Source organism: Galeopterus variegatus, unplaced genomic scaffold (assembly GCF_000696425.1).
Source record: "Galeopterus variegatus unplaced genomic scaffold, G_variegatus-3.0.2 Scaffold9627, whole genome shotgun sequence".
NCBI classification, from domain to species: Eukaryota; Metazoa; Chordata; class Mammalia; order Dermoptera; family Cynocephalidae; genus Galeopterus; species Galeopterus variegatus.
Window position 1 is genome coordinate 44,133 of NW_007735738.1, and position 9,882 is coordinate 54,014.

General features: G+C 43.8%; 1 protein-coding gene across 1 annotated transcript in view; it reads left to right on the top strand.

Moving 5' to 3' along the window:
* Positions 1-9,882, top strand: part of CATSPERG (catsper channel auxiliary subunit gamma) — a 27,749-nt gene that overhangs the window by 1,710 nt on the left and 16,157 nt on the right. The window contains 1 exon segment of the mRNA XM_008593772.1: positions 6,171-6,326. Coding sequence (XP_008591994.1) covers positions 6,171-6,326 — 156 coding nt within the window.

Below are 9,882 nucleotides of genomic sequence, written 5' to 3' on the forward strand. Positions count from 1 at the left end.
TTTTTTTTTTTTTTTTTTTTTTTTTTTGTCCTTTTTGAGACTGGCCGCACCGCGCTCAGCCAGTGAGCGCTGTGAGCGCACCGGTCATCCCTATATAGGATCCGAACCCGATCTGAACCCGCGGCGGGAGCACTACCGCGCTCCCAGCGCTGCACCCTCCCGAGTGCGCCACGGGCTCGGCCCAATCCCAGAACACTTTTATCTCCCCCCAAAGAAACCCTAAACCCATTAGCAGTCACTCCCCATTCCATTTCCCCTCCCTCCATCCCCTGGAGACCACTAACCTACATTGATTCTGTCCCTGTGAATTTGCCTATTCTGAACGTTTTGTAAACACGGGATCATATAATATGTGGCTTTTTGTATCTGGCTTCTTTCACTTAGCATGTATTCAAGTATCATTCATGTTGTAGCATGTATCAGTACCTACTTTTTATGGCTGATTACTATTTCACTGTATGGATGTGCCATATTTTGTTTATCCATTCATAAACTGATGACATTTGGGTTATTTCCACTTTTTTGGCTCTTATGAATAATGCTGCTATGAACATTTGTGTAAAATTTTTGTGTGAACATATATTTTCTGTTCTCTTTGGTACAAGTATATACCTAGGAGTGGAATTGCTGGGTCAAATTCTAACCCTGTTTAACTTTTGAGGAAGTGCCAGACTATTTTCCAAAGCAACAGCACCATTTTATATTTCCATCAGCAATGTGTGAGGATTCCAGTTTCTCTGCATCCTCACCAACACTAGTTATTGTCCGTCTTTTTTTTTTTTTTTTTTTTTAAGATGACCGGTAAGGGGATCTCAACCCTTGACTTGGTGTTGTCAGCACCACGCTCTCCCAAGTGAGCCATGGGCCGGCCCACATTGTCCATCTTTTTTATTATAGCCATCCTAGTGTATGTGAAGTGGTATCTCCTTGTGGTTTTGATGTGTGTTTACCTTTTAACTAGTGATGCTGCCAATGTCTTTTTATGTGCTTATCGGCCATTTATCTTCTTTGGAGAAATATCTATTCAGATCCTTTGCCCATTTTTAAATTGGGTCTTTTTATTGTTGAGTTGTAAAAGTTCTTTATGTTTTAGATACTAGTTCTCTTGTCAGATATATAATTTGTAAATATTTTGTTCCATTCTGTGGGTTGTCTTTTTGTTTTCTTGGCAGTGTCCTTTAAAGGTCAAAAGTTTTATGTTTACTAAGATATAATTTACCCAGCATAAAGCAGCACAAAATTTTCTAGTTTTGGTAAGTCCAATTTGTCAGTTTTTTTCTTTTCTTGCTTGTGCTTTTGGTGTCATCTAAGAAGGCTTTGCCTAATCAGGGGTCATGAAGACTTACTCATATCTTCTAAGCGGTTTTTAGTTTTAGCTTTTACATTAAAGTCTTTGATCCATTTTTAGTTTATTTTTGTATAAATTAAACTAAACTAACACAGTGTGAGGTAGGAATCCAACTTTTACATGTGAATATTCAGTTGTCACAGTACCATTTGCTGAAAAGATTATTCTTTCCCCATTGAATTGTTTTGTCACAAATCAGTTGACCAGGGCTGGCCGGTTAGCTCAGTTGGTTAGAGTGCAATGTTATAACACCAAGGTCAAGGATTTAGATTCCTGTACCAGCCAGCCACCGAAACACACACCAAAAAGCCAATTGATCATACGTGTAAGAGTTTCTTTTTTTTTAAAAAAAAATTCCGAACCCGGGGCCTTGGTGTTATCAGCACTGCACTCTCCCGAGTGAGCCACGGGCCGGCCCTGTAAGAGTTTCTTTCTGGACTCAATTCTATTTGATTGCTGTATATATCTATCCATATGCCAGTACCACACAGTCTTGATTACTGTAGCTTTGTAGTAAGTTTTTGAATTGGAAAGTTTGAGTCCTCTAACTTTATTCTTTTCTTTTCTTTTCTTTTTTTTTTTGGTTTCCCTAACTTTTTTCTTTTTCTAGATTTGTCTCAAGTAAGCTTTTTGAGGACAATAGAGTGTTGTAGTCCAGATCTGAAGTTCTGAGGTTGCAGATTTGGTTTTGAGTCTGCCATTGACTAACATTTACTTGGAGAAAGTAGAGCATGATAGTTAATTGTTTGGGCTCTGGAGCCAGGCTGCCTGGGTTCAAATTCCAGCTCTGCCAGGTAATAGCTGTGTAATCTCAGGCGAGTTACTTAACTTCTCTGTGCCAAGGTTTCCTCATCCTTAATGAGGGTGTGATAGCAATCACACCCCTTTCACAAAATAATTATGTAAGAAACACTTAGTACAGTGCCTGGTTCACAGAAAGGGCTCAGTAAATGTTAGCAAGAAGTTACTAGAGAGTGAGGTTCACTATGCAGAGGTTCATGGAGTTCACTTATCTGTAAAGTGCAGGAATAATACCTGTTCATTCAGTGAATATTCTGTTCATTTAAAACCTACTATGAACCAGGCCCTCTTTTTGTTGCAAGTGATACAGTGGTAAACAAAATGGTCAGGTTTTTCTTGTGGATTCAGTCCACCAGGGAATCAGACAATTAGCAAATAAATACATAAAATAATATCTAGGGCTGGCTCATGCATCACTTGGGAGAGTGTGGTACTTATAACACCAAGGCCAAGGGTTCGGATCTCTATATAGGGATGACCGGTTAGCTCACTTGGGAGAGCGTGGTGCTGACAACACCAAGTCAAAGGTTAAGGTCCCCTTACCGGTCATCTTTTTTATAAAAAATAAATAAATAAAACAAAATAAAATAATATCTGAGAATAATAAATGCAGTGAAGAAAATAGAATGAGGTGATATGTTAGAAAGTAGGGGGCCACTGTTTTAGCAGGGGTGGTTGCAGAAGGTCTCTCTGAAGAGGCTAGAGCAGAGACCTGAGTGACAAAAATGGAGATCATGAGGAGAGCTAGGGAAAGCACTCCAAGCCAAGGGAACAGCCAGCTCAAAGGCCTGGAAGTAGGAAGGAGGGCCGTGTGTGTAACTGTGAAGAGAGGCTCCTGTGGCTGGAGCAGAGTGAGCGAGAGGGAGGGCGGGAGGAAAGAGGGCAGGAAGACGATGGGGGAAATTGTTAGGGCCTCACGGGCCATGGTGAGGACGTGACTTTTACTCTGAGTGAGATGGAGCCATGATAGGGCTCTGAGCAGAGGAGGGACATAGTCTGACTCAGGCCTCACAGGCACCCTCCTACTGTGCTGGGGCAGGCAGGAGCAGGGAGACAGCAAGGACGGTGCTGCCTTGTCTAGGCAGGAGATAAGGGTGGACAGGACCAGTTTTTATTCAATTATTAGGAGAAAGAGTTGAATAAAATGCCAAGGTCTTTCAAGTAGCTCTCTTCATTTTTGAACCTCAATTATTTTTATTTACCTTCTATGGAGAAAAGGTAAAGCAAAAAAGAGTGATTTTTTTTTAATGTATTCGCTATGAAAAATACAACCATGCCTCACTTTAAAACCATTTTGTATGGTTATTTTATTTATTCTGATTATTTGTGAAATTTTATCAGGAGGTTGGTGGGTGAGGTACTGAACCTGCTCTTCACCCAACATGCACTTGGAGAAAGTGGCACCAGCCCCTGCAGCTGTGACCCTCAACCTTTGCTCTGGTTCCTGGAACGGGGCACACATATTTTTACACTTGAGTTTGATTGGTATAAAAAACAGGAGTGACTAAGTGGGAAGATTTAGGGTATTCAGGGAGGAAAGAAAGGAGTACAAAGGAATTTTCTCACTTTCCTACTGTTTATTTTTGACATGAGATACATTCCCAAACTGCTCACATAAGATATTGCTGTACTTCAGCGCCAGCTGTCTGGTGGCTGCAAACTACACTTATCCAGCCACATCATAAGCTTATCTTGTGACTGTCATTGCAGATATTTATTCTTCAATCAGGATTCTGTCTCTCCTCTGAGGCTGAGGTAGTGAAAAGCAAAGAGGACTGTGACCGGGGCGACAAAAACATGATAATTAAACACCCGGTTTTAAAAGGTCTGACATTCTGTGTCTACCTCTGTCGAGAGTTCAGTGAACACAAAACTGACTGCCTAATTTGTTTTTTTCTCCCCATCAAACTCAGCAACAACATGTAGTTATTTTGGTCCCTCAATGAATGCAAGAGGCATCTACAGAGAATTCCACCTAAAACGCACCATCTGGGGGCCCCAGCATGGAAGGCCCTTGGCATTGTTGGGGGAGGTACTAGCTGCTGCTTCCTAAATATATTTGCCACTTGGTTACCAGCTGGAGACACAGGAAGAGGCCAAGAAAGAGACAGAGGGCACGGAGAGCTGCGTTTTCTAAATGGTTTCAGGCCACTGGCATTTCAGCAATAGCTAATACAAAACAGATGTCGGGAGCTACGCTCCACCGGCTTTCAACCAAGGGCCTGCCTCAGTCCATGATTAATCACCTGCGCTGGGGATAAAAAAAAGTTCTACCTGGTCTTTTTGTGTGTATAGACCTGAGGTCAGGGTCAGCAATCAAGGTGACAGGCATTCCTCTCTGCCCTGTGGCTGCTTACATACAGGAGGACAACCTGGATTTGTCCAATAAGCACAAGATTAGCCAGCAAACTGAACTCTAGCTAGGAGGAGAAGTTTGCCTGATTGTGCAGAAATGGCTAGCAAACTGTTCCAGAACTTTCTGCCCCTTCATTTACTTCACCTTAAGAGTTAGCCAGTAGAGTTTTATGGCAGCCCAGTAAATTCTGCACTTGCTCTGAGTCCCTAAACATTTCCCTAGTGAAAGTGTAAAGAGAATCTGTTTGTCTTTTGGATAGCACTGGGGCAAAAGGATATTATGGCCACTTCCTTCCAGCTGTCGTGCAAACGAGATATCCTTTTACACTGTGAGTTCTACAGAAGCTTCCCCCTGACATTGGTTTCCTCCATGTGAATGGACTGTGAGACGGGGGAGCTGTGCTGTAACACACATGGAATTCCATGTTTCTTCAGTACAGTGGGAGAAGGAAGGAAGACTATTCCATTCACAGCATCTTCCAGGGTGAAGGTCTTCCACATTGGTCTTTGTTTTCCCACCACTGGCTTATTTTTAGCTAAGCAGCAAAAAACCCCTCAACCCCACTCTTGTTTGGAGGATTCTGTTGTGAGAAACTGCTACCTCACCAGTCACAGCTGGGGAGGATTAAGCAGGTGGATTTGTGCCTGAGGACGCTCAGCGTGTGTGTGTCTGGGCTAGAGAAACTCATTTTAAATAGGAGAAAACCAAGGCCCCAAAGGGATGGAACCATTTTCCAATAATCTCTCAGCATGTACACAAGGAAGGAGACAAGAAACTATGTCTGCTTGACTCCTGTTCTTAATCATGGTGCGTTCATTCATTAGCAGGAATCTACTGAGCACACACCGTGGCATCGTGGGGACACAGTAGTGAACGCACAGACCCATATCCCTACCCTATAGAGCTGACATTCTAGTAGGGGAGACCAACACCAAACCAGTAAACATGAAAATCAAGTAAATTCCGGGCCGGCCCGGTGGCGCACTGCTACAGTGCGCTGCTTGGGAGCGCGGTGGCGCTCCCGCTAAGGGTTCGGATCCCACATGCAGACCGGTTCCCGCTCACTGGCTGAGCGAGGGGCGGACGCGGCACCGAGGGTTACGATCCCGTTGCCGGTCCCGGTCCGGTGCAGGCGCGACACTGAGGGTTGCGGTCCGTTGCCGGACACGAAAAAAGACAAAAAGAAAAAAAAAAAAGAAGAAAAGAAAATCAAGTAAATTCCACCATATGGTAAAAGGTGGCAAGTGTTCTGGAGAGAAATTGAACGCGGTGATCGGGTCTGTGCAGGAGAAGATTGCAGTGTTTAATAGAACAGTCAAGAAAGTCCTTGTTGAGAAGGTTGGACATTTGAGTAAAGCCTTAAAGAAGAGGAGAGAATCATGTGGATACTGGGGGGATAGCATTTCATACAGAGGGAATAGCCAGTGCAAAGGCTCTGAGGTGGGAATGTGCCTGGTAAGTGTATGAAGCAGGGAGGAGGCTCCTGTGGCTAGGAGAAAGTGAGCAAGGGGTAGAGTGGTGGGGAATGAGGTCAGGGAAGTGATGGGGGCAAATCATGTGGGACTTGTGGGTCAGGGTAATGACTCTGGCTTTTACCTAAATGAGGTGGAGCCATGGGAGGGTGGGGAGAGTGGGTGAACAGCCCTCCTGTCCCTCCCCTGGCAGCTCTTCAACCTGATGCCCCAGTACTTTGTGAATGCCCCATCAAGGCCCCTGTGGCACACTGTGAACCAGGCACCTGTGCTCATCCTGGGTGGCATTCCTAATGAGAAGTTCATCCTGCTGACTGACACCAACTTCAAGGACGTCTCTCTAGTGGAGGTGAGTAATGCAGGGCAGATGGTAGGCTGGGGCCTCTTGAAGGCTCCCAGCCTCTGAAATGGGGTGTGGGCCTGGTGCTACAGGAAGAGGTCCCCCAAAACACACTAGTCCCCATGATATAGGCAGATTTCATGAAGGAAAAACACAAGATTCTGCAGCCAATGGCCTAGGTGTAAATCCTGGTTCTGCAGTCTCCTGGCTGAGTGACCTTGGGCAAGTCATTTCACCTACCTTAGTCCCCATGATATAGGCAGATTTCATGAAGGAAAAACACAAGATTCTGCAGCCAATGGCCTAGATGTAAATCCTGGTTCTGCAGTCTCCTGGCTGAGTGACCTTGGGCAAGTCATTTCACCTACCTGGGCCTCAGATTCCCATCTCTAAAATGGGAATAATATTTACATTTATTTCATAAAATTTTTGTGAGGATAGGTTAATAGTTTCCATAATGAATGGTACATATATACCATATTACTTTCTACACTGTGGAAAATTCTGAATTTCAATATATAGCATCTGGCCCCAAGTTTTTCAAATTAGGCCTTGTAAGCCTACATTATCCCCAAATGGGGAGGGGGCATCTGAAGTAAGTTTCTTTTGTTTTCAGTGACATTAACATGTCTGAATTAGTGCAATTGCAGGTAGAACTCCAACCCAGGTTGGCTTATGCAAAGAAGTGGATTTAGTAGGTGCACCTAACTGCAAAGAATGGGCACAGATCAGGCTTCAAGCCTGGCTTGGTTTGGGGCTCAAATGAGGACTTCAGTTTTCAGTTCCACTTCTGGATTAGCCCCATTCTCAAAGTGGTTTATATCATCTCAACTCCCAGGCCAGAGAATGGAGGCATCTATTTCCCAAATAGCTTTAAAGAAAATCCTAAAATTTATTTCCTTGGTCCTGATTGGTCCACTTTGGGTTACGTGTCCCAAGCTAATGAACGTGCTAGCTGGCTTAGCACAGGTCATGAGCTCTATCCCAATGAGGACAGCAGATTAGACAAGAGTCAGAGAAAGGATAGTTCACCCAGAGTGAAATTAGGATAACTTTGCCACGAGATAGGGGAGAAGATGACAGTTATTAATTGTGTCCAAGATAACAGTTTGCTTCCTGGCAACCCCGTCAGATTGCTTGAACCTCTCCCTTCAAGGACGAAAGCCCCATCCACAGTAGCTGAGAACCCCGTGTGGGTTAATGGTCTCCTGGTCCCCTCTGGCTCTGAATTCCTGCTTCTACAGAGTTTTTTCAGTTTGTGGACCATTTCCCTGTCCTATGTCTGCTTTCTGTGTTCTGGGCCAAGTCTATGTAAACACTGCCCGATTTTTCACAAACTTCCAACCCAACCACACCCACAGGCAATGTGTAGTTGATGTGGATACTGCTGAAGAGATGTGGAGGACAGAGAAGGGGTTCACATTACAGGAATGAAAACAAGTTTACTTTGAACTTCAGACATCCTTGTTCTTATTCCTTGTATTTTAATTTATTGATGTAAAATTCATGAAATTAACTTTTTTTTTTTTTGGCAGCTGGCTTGTAGGGGGTTCTGACCACTTGACCTTGGTATAGCAAGCACCATGCTCTACCAACTGAGCAAACCAGCAAGCCTAAAATTAACCATTTTAAAGTGAACACTTAGTTCATACACAGTATTGTATAACTATCACCTCTATCTAGTTCCAAAAAATTTCCATTATTCCAGCAGAAAACCCATTAATTCTTTTGTTATTTAACCATGAGGATTTTTCCATGATGACGCCATCTTGCTGTCTCCTTTATCTTCACCATTTCTCTCCAGGCTGCCCCCAGGAAACCCAGATCGTCCCCCTGCCTAGCTCTCCTCAGCCCTGTGTTGGTTATGGTTTGCGTTTAGATGCTGTAACAAAGAGACCCTAGAAGGGAATGGTTTAAATAGACACTGTTGTTCATTCTCTTCTAACAGTCCAGACGTGAGGAATCCAGACCCCTTCCATTTTCTTGTTTCACCATCCCCTAGGCCCTGGGTGTTGATCTCTGTATGACTGCAGCTGGGTCATACCCATGTCCGTATTCCAACCAATGGGAAAGGGAAAGTGTAGACGAGAAGGGCAAGTTATTTTCTTTTAAGCTTAATAAGGAATTAGTCACTTGGCTATATCCAAATGCAAGGGAGGCTAAGCGGCTCATGCCTAGCTAAACTCGGTTACCAAAAAATATGGGGAAAATGGATTTGGGAGCTCAACTAGCCATCTGCCAAAAGTGGAGAAGGAAATTTCCTGGTTCATGTAACTGAAAAATTCAGGACTTTAGGCTCAGCTTGACCCAGGATTCCAAACAATGTCACCAAGATTGTTTCTTTCTGTCTCTTGGATCTGATTGCTCTGCATTGGCTTTAGGCTCAAAACAGTTCTCTCTTCTAGAACTGAAGACTGCAGATTGTATCTTCTCAGGCCCACATCCAGTGGGAAAGACCTTTCCCATTACACAGCCCCCAACCTCCAAATCCCAAGATTCCTTCCACTTGGGGAGGCTTAGGCTGTTTGCCCGCCCTGACTCAACCATTGCAGGCAGAGGAGCCCAACATGCTGCTTATACAATTAAATGAGTCAGAACTCTCAAACTTCACTCAAATAAGAAATCCAAGGCTGGCCAGTTAGCTCAATTGGTTAGAGCACAGCCTTATAACACAAGGTCATGGATTTGGATCCCCTTACTGGCCAGCCACTGGAGGGGGTAAAAAAAACCCCAGCTGACTCTCAGCTTTTCTCTCCCTCTTGTACAAGGAAAAGTACCTATTTTGTATGAGGGAGAAAAGGGAAGTGTGATGATCTTCTAACTTAATAAAGGAAATTTCCAAGTATTTCTTCCAGAAAACAGAGGCATCAATTTAAGTATTATTAACAGGGCAACACATTAAGTATGACAACTAATCAAAGTTACAGACTTTTTAGAGGGTACAGGTTAGTTTCACCAGTCATAGCAACAACATCTGTAGTCTGGGAAACTTAGAAGACCTTTTTAGAAATAACATTTTCAAGGACACTTTTGTGATGCTGGATATGGTAGGGAAAGTGAGAACGTTCATATTCTCCTTAACTTGCTGAAATTTCTTTCAGCAGCAGAACCTAGAGTTTTGCTTTGATTTATACGTTTTATTGAAAAAGTTAGTGGAAAATTCCTTTTTAGTGGAAAATTTCGTCAGACACCAAAGTAGAGAGAGTAGTATAATGAGTCCAGCTTCAATAATTATCAACATGTTGCCTTATTTTTTTGCCCTACTACTTTTTTTCCTGGAATATTTTAAAGAAAATCCCAGCTGTGATACCATTTGACCTGTAAATACTCGAAATACTTGAGGAAGTATCTCACATGTGAGGACTTTTAAAAAATAAAACCACAATGGGCCGGCCCGGTGGCGCACTGCTACAGTGCGCCGCTTGGGAAGCGTGGTGGCGCTCCCGCCGAGGGTTCGGATCCCACATACAGACCGGCTGCTCACTGGCTGAGCGAGGTGGGGGAGCAACACTGAGGGTTGCAATCCCGTGGCCGGTCCCGGTCCGGTACGGGCGCGACACTGAGG